Source organism: Pogona vitticeps, chromosome 3 (genome assembly GCF_051106095.1).
Source record: "Pogona vitticeps strain Pit_001003342236 chromosome 3, PviZW2.1, whole genome shotgun sequence".
NCBI lineage: Eukaryota > Metazoa > Chordata > Lepidosauria > Squamata > Agamidae > Pogona > Pogona vitticeps.
Window position 1 is genome coordinate 108,477,989 of NC_135785.1, and position 25,782 is coordinate 108,503,770.

Here is a 25,782-nt window from a genome sequence, read left to right on the forward strand (position 1 = left end):
ATGAAGGTTAATGATAGAGTTATTGAAGTTCCAGTGGAATTTCTCAAGTGATTCCTTTCCATGAGTCCAGTTAACAAGCCCCATTGGAGGAACTTTAGACACAAGCGCTAAGAAAGCATTGTTCTAAGTCAGCCGTGAACGCATTTGCATCATGTGGTATCATATATGTGCCCATACTTCTGTTGCTGTTCCAGAGAAACACATTATTGCCAAATATGAAATAGTTGTATGTGAATAAAATGCCATGAGATTTAGTGGTGAGATGTGCACTGACTTCACTCAGAATGGTGTTCCTGATGCATTCTCAAAGCTCATTACTGGTGTCAGGAATCCTACTGTCACTTTGAAATGTCATTTTCTGTGCCTTGTCTCCATCTTCACTGGGTGTCCACCTGTCACAATGTATACCTATGCATAAACTTGAGATATTTCCAAGCTCTGGACTCAGTACAATCATAATACTTCTTGGAAGACCAAATGAGTGTAACATTTAGTCAGGTTTCCCAGACATGCTGCTGTCACACTGTCTGAATCCTGGCTGCAGCAAGATTTGCTAGAGATGGGGGAAAAAAATCAGCAGAGAGAAGTGAGGCTCTCTTTGAATTCAAAGGCTGGAAGGAATGGTTGGTTAGAGATGGACAGGCAGACAATCATCCCCATCTCAGAAAAGTCCCTCCTAATTATGCAAACTGCAAACAGCATGTGATGTTGCAAATAAAACTCCAACACAGGAAATCCTGCGGAAAGCATCAAAGAAGACATTAAAAACTTTTATAAGAGGCAACACTCCCCACATAGCCACAAATAATGAGCAGTTCTGAAAAGCATTCCTTGGGACCTCTCAAAACAAATGGCTGGACAGCCTCCGAATTTCTGTGCAAAATGAATGCTTTTGTGGCTTCATTATCACTGAAGAATAAATATTTACAATTAATGTCATTACCTGTTAACCATTGATTCCCTTGCTCTGATGCAACTTTTCACTTCTTTTCACTCTACCATCAAAATAGACAAGAAACAGATTGATTTTGCCTTCATGGCCAGCAGATCATGACCTTTTCTTCCACCTCTAGCTGTGTTGGGGCTGCCTACTGATAACTAGTTCCCACATGTCTGGGAGAATACCTAAATGTCTTTATTCAGGTGCTTCCATACAAGTGTTTTATCACACTATCACGATGCCTCTGTCATGGAGGCAAACAGATTATTTCAACTTTCATTTGCAGCTCTCCTGTATTTTCTTACTTCTTTTATCATGCTTTCCCCCATCCTATTCCAGAAATTCTAATAAGAAGGGAAATGTGGAATAAACATGCAATTAACATCCAACTGATAATGCTAGAAACTGCCTGTCTTACCAAGATGGATCTTCTACATTACTTTATTATTATTATTATTTATTTAATTTATATGCCGCCCACACTACCCAAAGGTCTCTGGGCGGCTTACAGCATTTAAAATACAATAAAGATATGTACAATTAAAATACAATTAAAATATATATAAAATTGCCATCAGACCCACAGTCAATATTATTTCAGTTAAAAGCCTTCTGGAACAGGAAGGTTTTGACCTGGCGCTGAAATGTCATCAGTGTAATACTGTATACACTACAGGGTATATTTAAGGTTGGTGTATCAACAGTATCTCATTTCGTAAGCTTTCAAGGTTCAGACCTGAGATTTAGGGGCTGTGGCTTATGTTATCCTACTGGAGTGAAAATGTAAAAGCCCAGTGATGAATTTAAAGGTTAACATGTGAATTGCAGTACCATCGTGAATTATACAGCAGGTGTTGCAGAGTTTTGAATGTTTGGTTAAATTCTTCTAGCTACACAAAAGTGCAGGGATTCACAGAGCAGAACTGCTTTAAGTTCCCAAACCAGTCTACTCCTTTTCTCATGAACTGGTACTTGCAACCTTAGGAACTCATTCTGAGACATTAGTAAGAGAAAGAATAAAATGTTTCATTACTTACAACTGAACGGATCAAACAGCAAACTGACAAAACAGGACTGCTTTTCAGCAACAGGCCTCAACTGACTCACTGTTTCTAACAGACTCAAGAGGGAGGGGACTCAGAGCAGAGAGGCAGGTCTCTCTTTAAATTCCGAGACAGGGAAGGAACCATTGGTTAATGCTGGATAAACTGAGAGTCATCCCAGCCCTAAAAGGCCCTTAACATCCAAACCTATTAATGGCAGCATGCGAGGTTGCAAAAAAAACTCCAACAAAAGGAAAGAGTGCTTTTAAGCATATCTAAATGGGATGCCCCGAAAATTCAATCCCAAAATGGAACCCCCAAATCTAGGATTGCCATCTTGGCAGCATCCCGTTCCCTGAGATTTCAGGTTCAAAGCCTGAGACTTGGAGAATAGTCTCCAAAACCCAAGTCAGAAGGTGAAAACCTGAGACTGAGCAAAGTCAGCACACCAGAATCCTCTGCAATAAGCACATAAAGTAGGAACAGCAGACAATCCTCCCTTAACTCTGTGTGTATGTGCATGCATGTAGCTACTTGCAGGGTTGTTATGTGGCTGGAGAGGACAGGACAAGAGCTACGTATGCTCCCTTGATTCCTTGGAGGAAAAGGTGAGATAGAAATACAGCTAATGAAACCATCACATCAGGTTTTATCGTGGATGACTGCAGAAGGTCTCCAGAGTTCAAAAACCAAAACTACTTAGGCTTCTAGGTAAATGAGCTAAAGTAGAGAGGTATCCTCCTTGCTCTACAAACAGTAATTACAGACAAGAATTGGAAAATCATTCAGCTTTTGAAAGGATTTTTTTAAAAAAAGGCTGCTGAAGGATGATTGTTTTTTTCTCTCTGATATTTCCCACTGAAGGCCTTGTAAACAGAGTACAAATGGTTCCCAAGTAAAGCCGAACCGGCTTAGTTTCAGCAGTCTTGTCAACCTTTGGCACATTCTCTTGATCAGCTTGTGATAGTCTAAGACTTGGTCAATAATAGGCAATTCAATCTATATCACTAACATATTATATAAAAAGACCATTCTTCCAGATTAATTGAAATATCTTTGGTGAACACTGGAAGGAAACTCAAAAATAAAAAGGAAAATACTATTATGGAGAGGAAGGGAACATCTCTATACATCTTGTTCAGCTTTTCTAGCACGTCCAGTCATGTGCAATCCCCTGCTCTTGTTAGCTCATTTGCTGTCACTATTAATCAGCCATTTTGCTTTTCATGTTGAGGCAAACAAGACTGCTTTTAGACCTATGCTGATTAATTTTTAGTAAATGAACATTCCATTGATTTCCTTAATTTGATGCATCAATCATTTACATCCTCATTCAAGTAAGTGACCAGGGAGATACCCTCTGCTCACCTCAGAGCCAAGGCTGGGGATCTTTGAAACTAGCCTAATCAGTCTTGACAGACTTGAACCACCAACTTGTTCAGATGAAGTGCAAGATTGTACGAGGAAGCAAGGCAAAGACCTCTCTCACCGTGCTTCAGAAAATGAACGAAATTGAATAAATTGAACAAATGAACAAAAGGCAGATGTAACTGGAAGATTATTGGTAGCTCTACATCAGTGTTTGCTATATATGCAGTCAGTGTGCCTTAATCAGATTCAAAGAGTACAAATACGTGTCAGGCTAAAATCACAAAATAGTCAGTTCAGAACAGGGTGAAGGGAACCTTCTATGTGTTGTAGATGGCAGCATCCTGACGGAATTGTTTGTATTTGAGTTTAACCTGTTGCATCGGGCCAAGGGAACAATAATTAGTGCTCTGCCATATTCAACATCACCCAACCAGATCCCTTTGGTTTTCACAGAGCAAAGAGTGATGCCTTGGGTCCTTTTTAAGGAGAAAGTTAGGGTAAAAATATTTTAAACAAATAAATATATGGATAAATAATAAATTATTTATCAAAAATGATAAGGAACATTATAGGACCACTATTTCTGTGAGGATCATATTTATATTGGCCCTCTGCAAGCACCGTAGAATTGGCTGGATAGCTCCACGAGTTAGGTACTTGGTTGGGGAGCCAGAGGTTGGGAGCTGAGTTTCCCACTGTGCATACCAAAACAGCCAGCCTGTGTAGCCTTGGGCAAGCTAGGCAGTCCAAGGGCACCACCAGAAAAAGGGCACGGTAAATAACTTGTGAGCACGTTACCTCAGAAACCTCGAAAAGGGTAGCCATAAGTCAGAACTGACTTGATGGCAGACAGTTATTATTACAGGTCTTAAGAGTACTTGGGAAGGAAGTGTCAAGCCCACAGCTGGGTTGGGATAATAAAAAGATCCTGCTGTTGGTCTGACCTGACATCTTTGTGCAGTGGTTGTATGCAAGACTTCTATGGTTTACAAAATATGGCAGCACATTCTTGACTCATTCTAACAGCATAATAGAAGGGACCCAGGTTTACTAGGGTGCCCTGGTTGTAGCTGAAGCAACCCTGGGCTAGCAGCAAGATATCCATGGGTCTGAAGGCAGCATGACAACTCTCACATGGTCCTTAGTAGAGCACATGGGATGTTGGGAGTATGCTCACGACCTGGGGTTCAATCCCAGGTAGCCGGCTCAAGGCTGACTCAGCCTTCTATCCTTCCGAGGTTGGTAAAATGAGTACCCAGCTTGCTGGGGGGGCAATGTGTAGCCTGCATAATTAAGTTGTAAACTGCCCAGAGAGTGCTTGAAGCACTATGGGGCGGTATATAAGCAGCATGCTTTGCTTTTATTCTTGCCAGCTTCCTATTGGCCAGCTGGGAGACCTTTTTCCTTGCTGGATTCCCATGGTCTGATGGGATAATGTAAAGACTGCCAGGAGGCAGACCAGACTGCAGCAGGCTTCAATATGATCCACATGCACAGCATAAAAGCGTACCTTAGGGGCAGCTCTGTATTCCCCCTCCCCTCCCCTTCCCCTTGTTATGGTGGTGGTATGGCTGCTCAATATTTATTACTGGGGTATTTGAGGTTGTTTCAGGTGTTTATGATGGCGGTACAATTATGGGTTAATGTTCACTGCTTGGGTATTTCGGGCTGATACCATGTTGCGTGTTTTGTTTTCTGTTGTCACAACTGAGTTGGCATTTTGGGCACCGGGGTTGAAACCAGGCAGTATGAGCCAAGTAGACGTCTGCACACCTGAATTATTAAAGGAATACCTCTAGGGAGAGCTGGGGCAAGGCCAAGGTATGGCCTAGCTTGGGGATACATTGCATGGCCTTGGCTTCAAAAGGCAGGGAGCCATGGAGTGAAATATGCCTGTGCAGCTGCTGAAGGGATGAAGAGGAGGCCCTGGGGGATATTTGGGTCTCCTGATGCACTGGATCCAGTTCCCCACTGCTAAGGCAGGGACTGCTGCTCTCACCAATAAATGTTATGGCCTTTTCTTCCAAAGAGAAGTATGTGTAGTATCTTTGTTAACGTCCTGTTCTGACATCCTGGGCCTGCTGAGTTCTAGGCCAACAATCATAGCAACCCTGTTTAAAGCTCGCCCACTTTATGAAGATGCTAGTTTTTCCAGAAGGTGACCCCCCAGAAAGCACAATTTGGCTAAGGGGTTCACACCAACGTGTTGATACAGCAGTCAGTATTAAACAGGAACCTGCCTTATGATCTTCTCAATAGCAAGAGGAACTTGGTTTTGTGACTGAAGCTGCACTGGTAGAAAAACCTGGTGCACAGTTACTGCCATATTTGTTTTTTTACTGACACCCCTGGGTACAAAGAGGGGCAGTTCAGATTGGTTAAACATCTAAGTGAAAAGCAAACACAGAGACCCCTAATACATTTTTCTTTTAAGACTACACCAGCAACATGGTATTGGAAGCAGATCACTCAGTACCTCAGAACTGGTATCAGCTGTTACAGGGTATTTTTCTTTGTTTCACGGTCAATGATGTTAAACGTTTGGCATGCCTACAGCTCCTGAGCAGAGCACGCAGCAGCCTGTCTGTGTCTTGGCAAACCACCTCTTTGGGCATGGAACAGACTGAAGAAATTATGTGCATAACTTAGAAAATGAATGGAAGGAAAAGGACACAAAGGAGAGCTTTTTCAGCACTCTAAGTGCTTTAATAAAATATGGCGAGAAGTGATATAATTTTGGGGGGAATGAAATGCCTGGTGGGCCTAAAGCCAGCTGCATCGGAAACCAAAAATAGAAAATGAGGAGCACTGTCTGTTCCTTATCGTTTCAGGGTTAATACCTTGGTCTGGCCTTTGAAGACAAGTTTTGCTTTCCTCCAACAAAGTGATTTAAAACATTACAGTCTGAAAGAAGAGAAATTGTTTATCCACGGAGAGACAATATCATTGAGGTGTGGGGAGAAATATCCTACGGCCCAAATTCAGATGAGCACATGCAAGACTTTGAAACAACACATCCATTCTCCCAATCTAATATTTGCTCAGGAGCAACGGGGACTATAACTTTCTTGGACTAAAGTTCCTAGAATTTCAGACCACAGCTACCATCGGCAGTGCCCATTCCTTGATGAGAGAGACCACCGCAAAACAGCCAGGTTCTCTGGGGAAGGTTAGGAAAGAATCCTGCTTGAAATTCAGGAGAGTTGCTGCCACTCATTATAACGACCGTGAGCTAATTGGACCACAAATCTGACTCAGCATAGGACAGCTGCCCATCTTGTTATATTCTTACTAATTATGCACCAGTCAACCTGATTCTGTCATTCTTGCTGCCATCCTCTACTCTTCTTCAAGCTTCTTCACACCATATGTCTTTCTCTCCTCCCAACTTTCTCCAGGTTTAACTGCAAACATTGCCTGGAGAAAGTCATCTTCTGTTTTTGAAAGCCACATGGATTGTGTTTTGTTTTCAGACACACTGGATATACAGTAATTAATATTGATTCAATTGAAGCCAGCTAGCAGAATGATGATAAATAGGCTAGTAATAACCGTTCGATCTGTGATGAATGGAGCAAGATGGAAAAACAATAGGAACTAGATTCTGAACTTTTGTTTTTCTACCAGCCGTTAATTGCAGATTTTCTATGGAGAAAGCAGATTAGCAAAACGAAAAGGAGATTACACGTTGGAAGAAAACATGATTTACAAATTGATAGAGTGACAGCAATAAGAGATTGCGTTAGAAAAGTTATTTTTCCTAAAACCACTTCCTGATTTTCTGTCAAAGCAATTTGGACTCTTGAAGGCAGTCCCTCTAACGACTCCTTTACTTATTGTGATTTGAGCGCACACACCCACTAGTAAGAGTAAAATTGAACTAGACAATTTCCAGCTTAGACACTTCAGAACAGAACTGGATTTTTAAAAAAATGGTTGGAGAAAGCAAGAGGGTGTGTTTCAGTAGCTACCAACGTTAGACCATTTCCCCTTTTGTTAAATTATCTTCAGTTTGTGAGCAATTGCTCTAATTGACGACAACAACAAAAAGGGGGGAATAGGTCTGGCAGCACAGCTAATTCTATTATCTAGCATCAGGAGGACTCAACAACTCACCAGCAAAATAGCCCAGATGAGAAATCTCTTTAAAATGCTCAATGGCTCCTGGCGGTACATTAGGATAATCTTCCCGGCCTGAAAATTAAAAAAAAATAATAATAATAATCATAAAATTTTAAATAAACCATCAGGCAAGTGGTAATTATTTTCATATGACTTACCTTCACTGTATTTCTGGAGAGGCAAGCTAACTGGCTAAAGGGGTAAAAAGGTAAAGGTAAAGGTTCCCCTTGACAATTTTTGTCCAGTCATGTTCGACTCTAGGGGGCGGTGCTCATCCCCGTTTCCAAGCCATAGAGCCAGCGTTTTGTCCGAAGACAATCTTCCATGGTCACATGGCCAGTGCGACTTAGACACGGAACGCTGTTACCTTCCCACCAAGGTGGCCCCTATTAATCTACTCGCATTTGCATGCTTTCGAACCGCTAGGTTGGCGGGAGCTGGGACAAGCGACGGGAGCTCACTCCATCGCGTGGATTCGATCTTACGACTGCTTGGTCTTCTGACCCTGCAGCACAGGCTTCTGCGGTTTAGCCCACAGCACCACCACATCCCTCAGCTAAAGGGGTAGCAAAGGGCAAATTCAACACATCCTGTACTTTGCCATAGACCAGGACAGACAGGGAGGAAAACAGGCTACAGTAGGAAAGTGAGATGGGGGGGCGCTCTCTTCTAAATTAGCAGAGGCTTCCATCTTCAGAACTTGGGTCTTTGGCAATAAGGTCACCTTTCAGCTGACTGTTGAGCCACAATTAACACATCATTAGAAGCTGTGTTCCCTTAAGAAGAAATGACTACATATTCTAAAACAAGCTTGCCTCAGTCTGCATTTCATAAATTAATCTGCTTTTGTTTTGGATTTGGCCACTGAGACGTAAGCACAGGTTTGTTTTCTTGTCTGATTCCTTAGTCACATAACTCTGAAACATATGCATTTTTAGAGGAATAATGTTACAAAAAATTACACACATGCTTTAACATGTGATCTGACCCTCAGATGTCTGATAAGCAGGCAGATAATGGAACAATTCTACATGGATGCAGAATTGACAGAGGATGGAGAGAGATAACTAGAGCACAGACAAGGAGAAAAATTTTGCAGGTTGTAGCTGCTGCCACTGTTGAACAGAAAGGCTGGAATCCTATTGCTTTGTACAGTGTGTTACAATTATAGTAGACCTATTAAATCCATAGGGGTTACAGAATAGTTGACCAACCAAATCCTCAGTGGGCCTACTAGTGCAATTTACTACCCTAAGTAACAGGATTTCAGCCACTGTTAAGGAGGAATTGCCTCCTGCCTCCTCCTTCTAAAGAGCTACGGTGTATGGCATTCTAAACCAGGAATGCTCACAACCCACACAAAGTCTGCACTGATTGGCCTTCTACATGTGAAGCATGTGCTCAACCAATGAACTAGGATCTCTCTTAGGTCTGCATTCTGTTTCTAACAGCCAAACGGAGTCATCTGGAAGGTTGTGAAAATGGTCAGAAGGTAATGGATTTTCCCTATTAATTGTCCCTGGAATTAGAGAATGAGGTATTTCTTGTTCCTCCACATGGAGGTTCTATTGATTGATTTTGACTAATATATACAGATAGATCTGCTGACTGAAATCTAACAGCATAACATCATTAGCCTAGACATCATCAGTCTTATGCAGTGTAAATTATGCTGCCAGTTTTCAGCCACTGTGTGTAACAACACATCAAGGGAGCCCTCCATTGGCCAAATCTCTTGTTTTCAGTACATCAGCTTTTTTTTTTGTTTTTTTAAAAAAAGGAAGCTAAAGTATTCAGCCTGCCAGCTTCTTCCCCAAGCCTGCTTCCCTTCTTATTCCTTTCTCTATACCCCAGACCTAAAAATGGATGACTGGAGATGAGAATTTTTTTCCCTGCTCTTCCTTTTCCACCACTTTATGTCACGTTTAGGTTTTTAAAAATCCTCCATCGATGCTAATGGAACAATTTTAGAACATAATATTAATTTGTAGGATGCATTATGGCTCTGTCATTGTTCCTTTGTTTAGTAACTCTCCGGTTCAAGCAAAGGGGAACATAAACTCTAAAATATCCCCTAACATAACCTCTTCCCAGGATCCAATTCCTCAACTAAGTACAGTCTCCAGCTACATTTCAAAATTACACTGTCATTATCCACAATTATGAGAAATTTTGCCAGCCAAATTGGGACTTGACACCGGGCTTAGATGTGTAGTGAGAACTCTTACTTGTGGAGGGGAATATTTGCCTTTAAACCACACTCTGAGGTAGAATATGACTATGGACGGATGTTGTCCACAGAGCACTTTGGGCAATACGTTTATTCAGGAGGATAAGCAGAAAGCATTGCCAGTTATTCAGAACACTTTCCATCTGGGACCATTAGCACGAACAGCATAATTTAAGCCAACACAGGCATCGGTATTCATCATTTTTGTACAAAACTGTTGTTCCTAGCAATTATTAGGGTGGAAGTTCTTATCACCAGAAATACTGATGCAAAACTGCTTCTTCCTAGTAATGAATAGTACAAAAGTTGAAATACTTGAAATATATATATGTATGATGATGGCATCCCATCAACAATTATTTTAGGAAAATAAAGATTCTCTTCTGTCCTTCAACAACTTCTTCATGCCAAAAGGTACATTCAGGGAGTGGGAATCAGGAATTTCTTTTCTGAATTTTTTTTATTTCTGAAAAATTGCCAGGGCTAATAATTAGAGATGGACATGAATTTTTTTTAAAAAAAAAACAATCACCATATTTGTTCAAAAATAGCTAATCCATCAATTTTATATGAATCAACATCCCTGATGAATACTAATCAATGAATGTTTATCAATTTTTGATTTGTAAATTCGTTTGGCTATAAAATGCCCACCACCACCTAGACACACAAAAATTGCAGAGAAGTTTCCTCTGACTCTCTTCTACAATTTTCCCACGATTTGTGTAGATTGGCTTTCAGATGTCCAAGTTGTACAGAAGCAAAATCCTACCCCACGTAATGAAGAGGAGTGAAGCAAAAGGAGTACTGATACATTTCAAGTAAGGCAAGCTAGAATAAGGAGCAATGCCAAAAAAAAAAGAGCTAAGGAACCAGTGTTCAAGAAGCTATTGGCTAGAGTCGTACTGGTGTTGGCATAACATTTCCATAACTTGCAATGGCTATTTGTGGCTAGTGAATGAGGTCAGCTGTGAAAACAGGTCCATGAGCAGGCACATGATCAAGACCAGTGGTTCTTAACCTTTGTTACTCGGATGTTTTTGAACTGCAACTCCCAGAAACCCCAGCCAGCACAGTTGGTGGTGAAGGCTTCTGGGAGTTGCAGTCCAAAACTCCTGAGTAACCCAAAGTTAAGAACCAGCGATCAAGACAGCCACTTCATCAATTAGTCACAGACCCTGTTCAGTAGGAGCTCATGTACAAATAGTATTCACAACTATTGTGCACATAATAAGTGGTACAGAAGGGAAAGTGGGATTTCTTAAAAACACAGTAGCCTGACTCTTTGGGCAAGTGGGACATCTACCATACTACTCCCAGCTAACAATAGTACAGTAGAGGTATAAGGTATATTAGTGAATCTACATTCACCTTCCCCAACCCTACTGAGTATCAGATGCCACTGTGAGAAAAATACCTCAAACTATTGTGACTTTGGTCCATCTACTTCCTACTGAAATTACTTATGTACCAAAGGCATTCCAGAATCACATCTAAACATTTACCCACAGTTTTACTTAACCTGTTAATGTACCATAATTAGCAACTGATATAGTGAAACGTGGTCTTTGTACGTAGCTCTAGAGCAAAATACTTGCCAGAGTTTTTAATGAGAAAAAGAATAGTATTGATTTCTTACGACCCGTCAATCCAATATTTTAGGAAGCAAGAAAAATGTCCTTTGTTCAATATCTAGCCTTCTTTTGTTCAAGTTAATATCTTGCCTTGGTATTTGGGAGCAGCATTTGGTCTGAAAGAAAATGTGACTAATGGGGCTGTCACCGGGATTAATAACTGAATTTATGTCACAAAATCTTAGTTCCCCTTTGTGCTCCCTTCCTTTTTTCCTGCATTATTTTCAGGCAAAGAAGAAGACCGTAGAGAAGAAAAATCAAAATTAAATGTCAGGGCTTTTAAATATAATTTCAGAAAAAAAGTAAACTCCATCCTGCAACAAGCTTTTGGTGGAATCCTTCAAAAGGGAAGAGCAAAAACGTTTGGGAGGATGAAGAAGGATTAGTGCAAAGGCTTAGTTCAGGGCTCTCCAGATATTGCTGGACTTGTTGTTGTTATGTGCCATTAAGTCACCTTCGACTTATGGCAACCCTGTGAATGAGTGATTTCCAAAATGTTCTGCCCTCAACAGTTTCGCTGTTATAAACTCAAATCTATGGCTTCTTTTATTTCTTTGCACTGGCTATTGGAATAGTTCTATTGGTCTCTTTGTGACAGTCATTGAAAAGTTGCATTCAGGCTTCTGGCACTATTTCTGTCACCTTTTACTTTTGCTTCTTCCATATCCTTTATAATTTTAAGTATTTCTTCCATCATCCATTTAAGTTTTAATATTCTTTTTCTTACAGGAATTATATTGTTGCCTTCTTCCATAATCTCTGGTTTCGATCCACAGTTCTTCTGGTTCATGGTCAATTGAGTTTAGTAATCCACATAAGGACTTTAAATCCATCAAGAATGCGGTTTAAATTATACTTTGACATTACAATTCTTTTAGTGTTCTTTTTCAGCTTTACTCTAATGTTAGATATTAACAGTTTATGATCAGAACCCCTATCTGCTTCTGGTCTTGTGTTGGCAGAGAGAATATAGCTTCCCCATCTCCTGCTTCCGTTTAAATAGTTTATTTGATTTCTACGTATATTGACTGTCTGGTGATGTCCATGTGTACAGTTATCTCTTTGGTTTGTATTCGCAAAGGCTTTCATGGCCGGGATCTAATGGTTGTTGTGGGTTTTTCGAGCTCTTTGGCTGTGTTCTGAAGATTGTTCTTCCTGACGTTTCACCAGTCTCTGTGGCCGGCATCTTCAGAGGACTGGAGTAGGAACTCTGTCCATGCCAGTCCTCTGAAGATGCCGGCCATAGAGACCGGCGAAATGTTAGGAAGAACAACCTTCAGAACACGGCCAAAGAGCCCGAAAAACCCACAACAACTATCTGTTTGGTTGCTTGGAACATATATTTGCAAGAAGCAGATTGCTGGCTTCGCAGAACTCTATGAGTTGCTCTCTTGCTTCATTTCTGATACCTAGACCAAATTTTCCTACAATTTTTGATTCTCCTTTGTTCCCTACTTTTGCATTTAAGTCACTTATGATGTCATGTTTTGATATGTGATCAGTTTCGTCTTGTATGATCAATTTCCTCTTAGATGCTTGCATAAAAAAATTTCATCTTCAGCATCTATAGCTGGAGTATAGACTTGGATGATGATTATGTTGATAATTTTTCCATGCAGTCAGATTGATATTTGGTTAGACCTTGCTTTATACCCCCTAACAACCTGTGCTACATCTTGCTTCAGTATTAGCATTACTCCATTTCTTCTGAGTTTGTCATTTCCAGAGTAGAACACTTCGTAGCTCTCTTATTGAAAATATCCCATTCCATTCCACTTTTGTTCACTGACACCAAGCACTACAATATTTATTATTAAATAAGAAGGAAAAAACTCAAAAAATAAACACTAAAGCCACCTCCGTTGCTGAGGCAAAAAAACTCCAAAAATAAACAGCCACCAACAACACAGCACAGAAACATAAGCGCCCCAGCCAAAACCCAATCAGAACTGTTTTTAAAAGGAGAAAACAGCAGCTTACCTCCCTGCAGACACACACATACACTCACTCCGAAGCAGAAGGAGGCTCTCCCAAGCCTCTGACACGGCCACACACCCTCTAACGGCTGAAAGTGAAAGAGCTACAGTACAAAGAAGCAGCCTCGTCACCACCTACAGTTAGAAATTTGAATTTCCTGCCTTTATTCTCTGTCTGTTTCTGTTCGTACGTGGAAGTTCTGTTCGTAAGTGGAAGCAAAATGTTGCGACCAGAGCTGTTTGTAAGTCGAAATGTTCATAAGTCGAGGCACCACTGTACTTCCATTTCTTGCTTTACAGTTTCCAGATTACCTTGATTTATACTTCTCACAGTTCATGTTCCAATTACACATGTTGTACAGCATTCAACTTTCCTTTTACTTCTCTACATGTCAGCTGCTAGACAACCTTTTGACTTTGATCTAGTTGCATACTTAATGGCAGGGCTATTTATATTTGTTCTTTGCTCTTCCTCAGTAGCTGATTGAATGCTTTGCGACCTGAGAACCTCAACTTCCAGCACTATTTCTTCTTTTGTTCTGGACAATCTCATTATAAGATTTTCAAGATAAATCAAATTGTGTGGCTTGCATATCACCCCATAGTGCTTAAAGCACTCTCTGGGAGGTTTACAATTCATTTATGCCGGCTATACATTGCGCCGCCGCCATCCCCCGCCCCTGCAGTGAGCTGTATATGCAGTTTACCAACCTCAGAAGAATGGTTGAGTTAACCTTGAGCTGGCTGCCAGAGCCTGAGATTGAACTCAGGTTGTGGGGCAGACTCTACACTGCAGAACTGAAATTCAACCACTGTGCTATGAGGTAAGAAAAGTTCAGCAGTGGTTTACCATGGCCTCCCATTCTCAGGTATGAAACATTTGGCAAGGGTTTGCCATTGCTACCTTCTACACAGTTCTAACAAAAGTTAATAGTGCTGCCGCCACCACCTCCTCCACCAGTGCTACCTTGAGCTCCTACCGCTGCCCAGTACTGCTGCCCCCCCGTCACCACTGGAACTATCCATTCTCTTCTGCTGATGCAGCAGTTACCTTTGAAGAGGGTGGATGTCTCAGCTGTGAGCATTCCTCCTTGGTGACTCTGCTAGGAGTCCAGGGTGCTCTCAACCATGATAGATCCCCAGGAGTACAAATGGGTTTTTCTTTAAAATACATACACTTGTTCAATAGCATTCAACATGTGGTGACCTGGCTGGGTGAACTGACTAACAAACACTCAAACGACCAGTGTTGACAATGAACGGTCTGGATTCCTGTCAAATTAACATCAAGCTTTGCTCTGTTTCCCTATAATGTTTCAGCAGTACAAGTAAAGGGATCGATTCCTGCTGATCTTGTGTTTGCCAGTCCTTTTAAAAGTCACACACATACACCTTTCTTTTTAAGTCTTAGCTATTTGTGGAAACTGTGTTGATTGCTAAGAAAGTATCAACAGGAAACTGAGACAGCTACAGGAAACTGAGACAGCAACATAACAAGTTGGCTTGTTAATGCAATGATGGTGAGAGACGTATTTTAACCAACCTGCCCTTTTAAGAACCTTCATGCAGTGCCTGATAGGTGATGCCACATTAGTGACATCAAAAAGAATTCAGTGATATGAATAATTTGTCTCCAGCTGGAACATCATTTAGCACATGACCGTTACACTAAAGAGCAAGACAGAACTATTAAGCAGGATCCAGATGTGTTGAAACATACAAGAGATTAGACAGAAAGTTCAAAGCTTGTGGCAAGATCCGGGTTTTGCTCCTTCTATACCTACGCATATCATAAGTGTTGTTCACAGAGATATGTGATGAATTTTTAAACAACCTACATTTTCCCCAAACCTGCCTGTTTTGATGCTCAGATTTTTGTCTGAAGTCCTTTATTCCTCTTTAAAATTGCATACTACTTATTGAAATTTGGTCATGATATACCATGAACTGCCTAAAGTGACAAAAACAATAAGGTGTGCTACTACTGGGACAATAAACCCATTCTTTTCCAAGTCTATTTTGTTCATTTAAGATATTGATAGCAAAGGGTGGGCATGACAATGTTCTAAAGATTATTAAAGTTTTGAAAATAAACTTTTCTTGGTATATGGATGACAAAATTCTTCATAAACATTGTCAAATGCTGTTTTGTGAACAATAATCAGCAAACTATGTATTCTTGAAGGCTTTCATGCCCAGGATCCAATTTGTTGTAGGTTTTTTGGGTTGTTTGGCCTTGTTCGAGAGGTTTTTCTTCCTAATGTTTCACCAGTCTTCAGCTGGACAGGTGTTAAAACTCTGTCTGTGTTCTGGTGTAGTGTGTGGGGTAGTTGAGTATTTGTAGCTGTGGGATCAGCTTTTTGTCCTTTTCAGGAGATTGGGTGATTATGGTCATCAGGATGTTTTTTTGTTATGAGTGTACTGTTGTGATTAGGGGGAGATGATATGCCAATGTGATTGATTGGTCTCATTAGCTAGTCTTTTATGTGCAGTGATCACCGTTCCTTGTGGCTGGGTAGAGTTTGTTGACCTTTTTGCAGGCTGTATTTTTCAGTACTGGGAGCCAGGCTTTGCTGAGTTTTAGACTTTCTTCTTTTTTGTTGTAGCTGTGCTGATGTTTGTGGATTTCAGTGGCTTCCCTGTGTAGCCTAACATAATGATTGCTGGTATAGTCCAGTATTTCTATGTTTTGAAATAGGATTTCATGTCCAGCTTGTTTCAGGGCATGTTCAGCTACTGCCGATTTTTCCAGTTGTTTTAGTCTGCAGTGTCTTTCATGTCTGTTGATTCTGGTCTGGATGCTGAGTTTTGTGGTCCCAATATATACCTGGCCTCAACTGCAAGGTATCCGGTATATTCCTGCAGTGGTGAGGGGGTCCCTTTTGTTCTTTGCTGACCATAGCATTCGCTGTATTTTTGTGGTGCGACTGAATACTGTTTATAGGTTGTGGGGTTTTTTCAACAGTTTCCTCATGCGGTCTGTGACCCCTTTGATGTATGGCAGAAATACTTCATTGGTGGGTGGCTGTTTTTCTTCTTCAGTTCGGTGTTTTCTCGGTTTGATGGCTCTTGTAATTTCATACTTGGAATAGCCATTTGCCTGTAGGCCCCAATTCAGATGGTTGAGTTTGGTGCTGAGAAACTGAGCTTCACAATTCTGATTCGCATGGTCTGTCTGTGTTTTGATTATGCCTCTTTTTTTGTGGGTGGTGGTTGGCGTTTTTATGTAGGTACTGGTCTGTGTGAGTGGGTTTTCTGTAGACCTTGTGTCCCAATAGGAGGTCATGTTTGTGTATGACCATGACATCTAAGAAAGGGAGTTGGCCTGCTATTTCTTCTTCTGTGGTGAATATATTTGGGTAGATGCTACTCAGATGGTTTAGAAATTCTTTCAGTTTTTCTTCACCATGGCTCCAAATTGCAAAGGTGTCATCCATGTATTGGAACCAGACTATGGGTAAGAAGGGTGCTGAAGCCAGGGCCTGTTTTTTGACAAAAAACACTGATCACCATAATCACCCAATCTCCTGAAAAAGACAAAAAGCTGATCCCACAGCTTCAAATACTTAAATATTCCACACACTACACCAGAACACAGACAGAGTTCTAACTCCTGTCCTCTGAAGATGCCAGCCACAGAGACTGGAGAAAAGTTAGGAAGAAAAACCTCCAGAACGCAGCCAAACAGCCCAAAAATGTACAACAATCAGCAAACTACTGAAACTCCATCAACAAGGTTTCATTCTTCTAAAAATTGTGCTCTGTTGAAAGAGTTACAAAATCGTATTAGAACAAGTATGGCCTTTTTTCCTCTCTGCAGTGTGTTGTACTACAGATACCATTCTGCAGGACTGAATGTTATTTCATTTGTGTTCATCTATTTGGTTCCTGTTTTACAGGATATCATTACTGTTCCTGGATTTCATTCATATTTGTTTTTCATGCTACATTGCGTGTCATCAAGTTAATTCTAACTTACAGCAGCTTTTCCTAGGTTTTTCTAAATATACATACTGAGACATTTACCTCTTTTTTGTTCTGGTGATATTGTGGGAGGACATAGCTTGTCCAAGGCTGTACAGGCTGGTTCTCCTCTCAGGATGCAGAGAAGGGAATAAAACTTCTGACCCTCAGCTCTCGGGCCAGATGGTCTAACCCACGGAACAATAATGTTATCAGTGCTTCAGATTTAAAGAATGATGCAGAATGAATGCCATCTAGTAGCCTCTGGTTGTTGTTATTGGACATTCATAGATGGCAAATGCCATTGATAAGATGATTAGTTTGAAAGGAAGGTAATAGGGGCAGGCTGAAATCCACCTTAGGCTAATTATGAGTGAAGAAATACTCTACAAAGTATAAAGTTCTCATCTTTTTACTTCCTTAGATGAACACAGAATACCATGTGACTTTATCAACCCCTTTTTTAGAAATTATGTATAATTTGATCACATGAGGCAGTAGGGGTTTACACATGTGCACACATCCCACCCATGCATTTGTGTACAGTGGTGCCTCGCTTAATGATTACCTTGTTAAACGACGAATCTGCTTGACTATTAGTTTTTTGCAATCGCTTTTGCGATCACAAAACGATGTTCTAATGGGAAAAAACCACTTTACGATGATCAGTTCCCTGCTTCGGGAACCGATTTTTCATTTTACCACGATCAAAACAGCTGATTGTCGGGTTTTCAAAATGGCCACCCGCTGTGCAAAATGGCTCCCCACTGTTTTTAGGACGGATTTTTCACTATACAGGGGGCAGAAAATGGCCGCCCTATGGAGGATCTTCGCTGGATGAGCAGGCGTTTCGCCCATTGGAACGCACTGAATGGTTTTCAATGCATTTCAATGGGCTTTTTTATTTCGCTTGACGATTTTGCTCTACAGTGATTTCACTGGAACGCATTAATGTCATCAAGCAAGGCACCACTGTATCCACAATCTCAAGTCGATCATCAAGCCTCAGTGCATGAAGCACCTTGATGTCAGATCTGTATGTTAAATTAGCCATGAATTTTCCTATAAATGGGGAAAGTATTTATTTTCTGCATTTCTCACATTTCCCCCCTGAGAGATCATAACATAAAGTTCTATTAGCAGAGCAACAGGGCTTCTGAAGCTTAAGCAAGTACACAGTGAGAGCCCAACATCAGTGGGATGTTAAGACTTAAATTACTTTTCTATATGTGTACTGTTTGAAAGGAAGGAAGGAAATATTGTTCAACAGTTCTTTATGAAACTCACCGCAGATGTTCTGAAGTCTGAAATATGGTAGGCACACACGTTGTTTCAGATGATCCAGAATCACCCATTATAACAAAAAATGTTACTTCTGTTTACCCCGGCATTTGCTCAGACATCTGAGTATCAGAAAATGTTCTGTCAAATGAAACCAGAGCCTGGAACTACGAACCACCATGAGTGGCCTTCTGTGTACCTTAGATAAGAGGGTATCAGCCCACTTTAACCCCCAATAGTTGCTGTTTGTTGATTTTGGAAACCATTTGCCAGATTTTGGGGAAAAAAAAAGGGAACAATCAAGTGGCAATTTTTCCAGCAGGAGCCTCACTACTGCACAGTGTCAAGCCTACCACTCAAGATGTCTTATTTCCCCAAGAGATAAACTGAGATTGAATATTTCACTGTTGAAATTGTTTGGTGATAAAACAGCAAAGTGCTAATTCTATACACATACACACACTGGTAGCTTACGTCTCATTGAGATAGCAAACCTAGTATGGAGCTACACCAGAGTGCAGATGGGGACATACATGAGTGAATGCTCCTTCATATAAGCAAAAATAAATAAATAAAGCCCCAATTGCTGAAAACAAGATGCTGTGGCAAAGTGTTAAAAGTCTTCCCCCTGCCATTATTGTTTTCGATATGCAGTGGTTTCTTTGATCTGATTTGATCTTCATTCTGAGGAACATGCAGTTATTTGAATCTTTTCTTGTAGTTTAGGGATATAAAGAAATTTTACCAATGTTTCCTTTCATAACTTAGTCTGGCATTTGCCATATGATGGCTAAAATCCTGTTGTGCAGTTGCACGAAAAACAGCAACTTTTGGCAGCAAATTGCTGCAGCTTGTTGCATACTGACTCACATGGATCACGTGATGTAGTATTTTTAGAAGCGGTAGCCAGGTAAGTCTGTGCTAGCATATCAGGCAAAATAAAAAATAAAAAATAAACAAAAACTTTAAGGACTGCTATATTTTGATGTGAGCTTTTGTGGACAAGTGGTGTCTGAGGAAGTGGACTTGTCCATGAAAGCTCGAATTAAAATATAGCAGTGAGTCTCTAAGATGCCACAACATTTTTATCCTGTTTATTATTTTTATTTTTATATTTTTCTGTTGTTTTTGACTCATATGCCTACGAAGATTTCCTAACTTATGACAGCAATGGATGTAGGAGAATGGACTGAGGCTGAAGCCGGACAAGACAGAGGTCCTGAGGGTCCCTTCTATCAGTGATTTGGGAAGCTTGCTCTCTTTTGGGGGGCACCTCTCACCACGAAGAGTGAGGTCTGCAGCTTGACCCAGCGCTTACCATGGAGTCCCAGGTGGCATCTATGATCCGCTCCGCCCACTTACATCTTTGGCAGATTGCCCAGCTGCACTCCTATCTTGATGTCGGGTCACTCACCACTCTGGTCCATGTGCTTGTAGTCTCAATATTGCACTCCTATAATGCTCTCTACGTGGGGCTGCCTTTGAGACTGATCTGGAAGCTACAAATGGTCCAGAACTGAGTTGGGGACAAATATATTTGTCATCCATATTTATAAAATTTTAAATCAGGATGAATATGGCTTGACGAATATTTCCTCGGTTTTATTCGTTGAACTGTTCATATTCGTCTATATTCCTTACCCCTTTTGGGGGCCTCTCTGAGCTTGCTGGTGCCAATTCGAACCTCTGGCCAATCAGGACAGAGATCCTGGATTGGCATGTCCAACAGCCAACAGTGTTGCTGAAAGGTGTATCTACTTTTACAGATGCTTCATATAAGCTTCTCCTGTCTGGCTGTTCCCTACTTCTGTTTATGCTCTCCAGAGTGAGAACAGTTGCTGCTCGCTGGCTTACTGGTGCTCTTGTGGTTTCTCTTTTGAGGCAGCAAAGCAAAGACTTATATTTTTCTTTTTCACCATCATTCATCAATCATCATCTACTGGGAATTTGGGAAGGGATTTCAGGTAGCGTAAGCTACTTCTTCAGAAGGGCTTAATTTCATTTCAAATTCAAATCAATCAAACCTTTTTTTCTGGGAGGCGTGTGTGTGTGTGTGTGTGTGTGTGTGTGTGTGTGTGTGTGTGTGTGTACGTGTGTGCGTGTGTGTGTGTGTGTGTGTCATTCGGTGGGGGGGCTGTCGTTGTGTGACTGTGGAATCTCTTTTCCTTTATATTCAGTTTTCAAAAGTTCATTTTAGGGAGGCTTGTGTCTCCCAGTGAATTTGATGGGTGGCTGGATCCATCATTACTTTTCCTTCCAAAACTTATTTGGGTGTGTGTGTCTGACTGAGACTTAGCTGGCAGGGCTTTTCTTTTTGGACTTTTTTGGCTTCTCTGACACAGTGGGTCAGGGAGGGGGGCAATTTTCCTAATTATACTGAGGGGGGGCTTTGTTTAGGCAGGCAGGTCACATTTTAGTAAAAGAATTACATTACCATCATTCTAAAAATAAAATTTGTGCACACACTCTGACCGTCTATTAGTTTCCTACCTCAATCTCCGTTGCTTTATTTGTTTAGTTGGTTTGTTAGGCAAGCAGTAGAAAATGAAGGGATTTCTTCAGGGGCAATCCAAGGGGAAGAAGGCTGTGAAGCTATGCAGGCTAGGTAGCAGGACCGTCATCATGACCACCACGTGCTCAACCACGTTTACGATAACCAGTGCTGCCACTGTCCCTCCTCCGGTGGCCTTGCAGGCAGGCATGGAAGCAAAACTTCCAGAGGTGCCAAAAGAACTGCCACTCCTCTTCCTAGAGGAATCTGAGGAGTTACTGGGCTCCGACGATCCCCAATCTGATTTGGAACCAGTAACACCCTCCCCCACCCTTGTCCCCAGAGTCACCTGTTCTCTCCTCCCAGAAGAGCAGAACCCCTGTGACACAGAGTTCTTCCCAGGCCAGCAATCAGGAGCACGCAGTGGGTCCTCGTTTGGGCAAACATGGCAGAGGGGGCGTGTGGGATCATTTCATGGTGCTCAGCGATGACCCATGGCTGGCACACTGCAATACCTGCCTTGGGGTGCTCCGGAGGGGGTCAGATCCCAGGCATCTGTCATCCACTGCCCTCTGTCAACATCTGGAGAGGCAGCACCCAAGGCTCCTGTCCAGGGAAGGTACTTTGTCTGCACCGTATGGGACAGAGAAAAGAGCAGCTCCAGGGGAGGCAGAAGGGAGGCAGGAAGAGGCGCCTCCTTTCAAAAGGGCAGCCACATGGGGTTTCTGGGGCCGGGAGCATGAGACAGGCCACACTCCACAAAGTGGCACCCATTGGGTCTGCCATGACCCTCAGCAGGCGGCCACTTGTCATCGAGACGATCGCCCTGCTCGGATGTCCACTGTCCATTGTGGAATCCCAAGCCTTCCACCGGGTTTTGCATTCCCCCCCCCCGGTACAACCTCCCCTCAAGGAGAACTCTCAGTTCTAGAGTGCTGCTCTCACTCTATGACTCTGTGAGGGAGGTGGTCCGTGACCATTTTTCACGGCTACAGGGGTGCAAGGTGCACTTCACAGTGGTCCTGTGGAGTGGAGGTCAGCACGGCTATCTCTCGCTCACAGTCCACTGGTGCCAGCCAGAGGATTTTAGTGGCAGGGCATCGGTGACAGGGCCGCAGGGGGAGGCCCTTGCCCTGCCCCCAGGCTGCAGGTCCATTCTGCTGCACACATGGCACATAGAAGCTCAGGTGACGTGGAGGAACATTGTCAATGAGTTCTTGTCCACACTGCAGGAGTGGGCACCGGAGGGGGAGGTGACCCGTGGCCACATGGTCACAGATGCTGGGTGACATGTTGGCAGCAGTGAATGAGGCAGGCTTTGAGGGCATTGTATGCATGGCCCACAAATCACACCTTGTGGTGTGCGATGTCCTCGGCCTGGTCAAGCCCAAGCGGGATGCAGGCACCTGGGAGACGTGGGCACTCCTGGAGCAATGCCGCCAACTGGTGGGCAACTTCTACCGCAGCGTGAAAGCTGCCCGCTGGCTGTGTGAGAGGCAGGAGGAGTTGGGTCAGGAGACCCATGTTCTCACTGAAAAATACAAGAGTCTTCTTTCCTTTTGCTTCCTTCCTTTTGCCTCTGCCTCTTCTTTTCCTCTGTCCCCCCCCCCCCAGCCTGTCCGGGTATCTCCGTGCCAAGAGGGCCAGGCTCTGCCCCACCCAATGCCTGTCTGGCCGCCCCATGCCAACACGGTGCTCCAAAGTCCACTCAGGCTACTGCCTGAGTAGGTTGGCAGACCTTCCAATCAACAAGCCTAGTGGCTCAGCAGCAGTTTAACTCAGTATGTAGGCAGAAGCAGGAACAAGGGACAAGGGCTCAGATCACCCCATTGCATGGACTTGAACTGCTGATCTTCCACTCAAGAAGCCCAGCGGCCACCTTTATTAACCACCATTAGTAGCACCTTGCAGTTGGACCCTATTCTCCTGCTGTTGTTGCTGCTTTGACAACCTCAGTTGCCTCCTGGGGACAAACCTAAATAACTTTGCAGGCAAATGTGATGTTGCAGAAGAAGTCCAGAACCTCCTGTGTCTGCCTTTTGCCTCAGTGCCCCAATGGGGCCAAAAGAGTCTGCTTTCCGGCAGCTGTGTGCGTGAGTGCCTGATGGGGAAACACACTCTACTTTGCTGCTGCCAACTTACCTCAGGCCCAAAAGCCTGTCCAGGCATCACCCCATTGCACGGCTTGAGACTGCAGAGTTTATCTTGTGCCACCAACAACCACCATCCCCTTTCTTCATCATTAAAAAAACAAACAAACATCATTGCATGGCTTCAGATTCAGACTGCAGAACTGATCATCTGGATTTCCAAAGCTGTCCTCCAGGCTTCCCCATGCCAAGTGGGCTGGGCCGACCCAAGCCCTTCTTGGTAGTCAAAAACAGCATACTTGACTAAATAATTCTTTCTGGAGGCTTCTGTTTCATATGCCACCTTGATGGCAAATGCCACTGTCCTGCTCATCATTGTTGAAGATTTCTGCCACTACACACCGAATGGGCAAAGCTTACTTTGCTGCCAATTGCCTCAGTGCCCGATGCCTATTAAGACATGCTTTCCCGCCTACTTTGGAGCCAACTACCTCAGTGCTTGATGCAGCAACACACTCCACGTTGCTGCTGCCAACTTCCTCACTGCCTGATGGGGCAAGACACGATACTTTGCTGCTGCCCAATGGGGAACACACTCTGCTTTCAGTCTCATGCCAACTCAGTAGGTAGGCATAAGTTGGAACAAACTATCCAAATGAATTAGCCCAGCTCACCAGCGGCCCCACAGATCCACCGCTGTAGTAGCAGTGTGGCCAGGCTCTGCCACACCCAAAGCCTGTCTGTGCATCACTTGAACATGCCAAGAGAGCCATCTAACCCTCTTGGCTGGCACACCCAGAGCTGGTCCCCACCCACCCGCAACAAGCAAAGAGGGCCATTCAACTCTCTTGGCAGACCCAGACTGAGCAGTAATAAAAATGAATAAATAGTTGCTCTTATACAGCTAAAGCGTACAAGAGCAAAGTGTTGGTGATGCCCATAATGTGCCAAGACAGATGGTTGTCTGGCCATGTTGGCACACCCAAAGCTGGACCCTGCCCCATCCAAGCCTGTCCAGGCATTACCCCATTGCCTGGCTTCAGACGGCAGAGTTCGTTTGGTTTTCAACCCCAGCATCTTTCTTTCTTTGAAGGTTGTCAGCAAGTCTAGTTGGACGTTGGTGGACAGGTGAGTCTCCTAGGCCAGGCTCTGCCCCACCCAAAGCCTGTCCAGGCATCATCCCATCGCCCCATCACCCGGCTTCAGACGGCAGAGCTCGTCTGGTTTTCAACCCGTGCCAAGGGGGGCTGGCCTGTTTAAGCCCCCCCTCCAAACCTCCGAGGGCTATCTTTATCATATCCAGGTGGTCTCAGCAGCCATGTTGCAAGCAATCCCCAGCTTTCCAGTTCTAAATGAGCATCTTTATCATGCCATCACCCAGCTTCAGATTGCAGAGCTGATCTGTTTCCAACAGCCCTGTGGCCCCGTGAATTAATCACTGTTAGTAGCATTGATCCTGTTCATCTGCTGGTGCTGCTGGTCCTGTTGGAAGTTGCAAGCAATCTCAGTTGCCTCCTGGAGGCAAAAACCTTTCCTTTGCAGGAAAATCTGATGTTGCTGAAGAAGACCAGAGTCTGCTCTGCTGCCTTTTGCCTCAGTGCCCTGATGGGGCCAAAAAAGCCTGCTTTCCTGCTGCCAACTTCCTCAGTGCCCGACGGAGCCAAAAAGCCCGCTGTGCTGCCAAATACCTCCTTGCCTCCAGTCCCCTTGAGGGCAAACTCTACTTCACTGGCAAATGTAATGTTGTGCTGAACTGAAGACAAACTCTATGCCTCATGCATGCCTCTGCCAAAGGGACCTCTCATTCTGCTGGGGCTAAATATAACTCCCCCAATGCCACGGGCTTCTGTGCCGTGTGGTAAACTCTCCTAGGGGGACCCAATTTGTGGGTGAATAACTCTGAGTTCCGATATCCAATCTTCACCAAAGTTGGCAAGCTTGTTGGGGAAAGACGTAGGAAGCTCTGTTATGATTCTGGAGTCTCTAAGTACTGGGGGGGAGAGCTTTCCTGGGGGGACCTCTTTGTGATTATATAATTCAGTGGTTCATGGTCCAATGTTCACTAAACTTTCAGGGACTGTAGAAAGGCATCTGAGGAAGCTTCCCTGCCAGTTAAGTGTTTCTAGGCCATCGGGGGCCAGTGTTATATCCATTTAAAGTGCAGATGAATTGACAGAGCGATTCGTCAAAGAATATTTATATATTCATATTCATTGATTCGTTAACCTTGACGAATTATGAATCAAAACAAATCACCATTTTAAAAATTCATCCCCATCTCTAGTCCAGAACATGGCCACCAGATTATTAACCAGGGTGAAAAGACACTAACATATTTTCCCCACTCTGGTGGCATTACACTGGTTACCCATTTGTTTCCGCATTGATTTCAATATAAAGCTCTAAACGGTTCAGGGCCTCAATACCTGGCAGAGCGCCTGTTCCCACCTAGCTCTATTCATCTCAATCAAGCCAGACCGGAAGGTTGAGGGACTTAACCCCAAGAGAGGCCCAGAGGGAGAGAACAAGAACGCGGGCCTTCTCAGTGATGGCCCCTTATCTTTGGAACACATTATCCCTGGAGATTCGACTGGCACCCTTGCTGGGAATTTTTAAAAACCAGCTCAAGACCCGGTTCTTC

At 43.1% G+C, this 25,782-nt stretch overlaps 1 protein-coding gene across 1 annotated transcript in view; it reads right to left on the reverse strand.

Annotated features, from left to right (window-relative positions):
* LOC110083669 (heparan-alpha-glucosaminide N-acetyltransferase) overlaps window positions 1-25,782 on the reverse strand; it is a 114,526-nt gene that overhangs the window by 23,690 nt on the left and 65,054 nt on the right. The window contains exon 11 of the mRNA XM_020802279.3: window positions 7,471-7,548. Coding sequence (XP_020657938.3) covers window positions 7,471-7,548 — 78 coding nt within the window. The remainder of the gene's footprint in view (window positions 1-7,470; window positions 7,549-25,782) is intronic.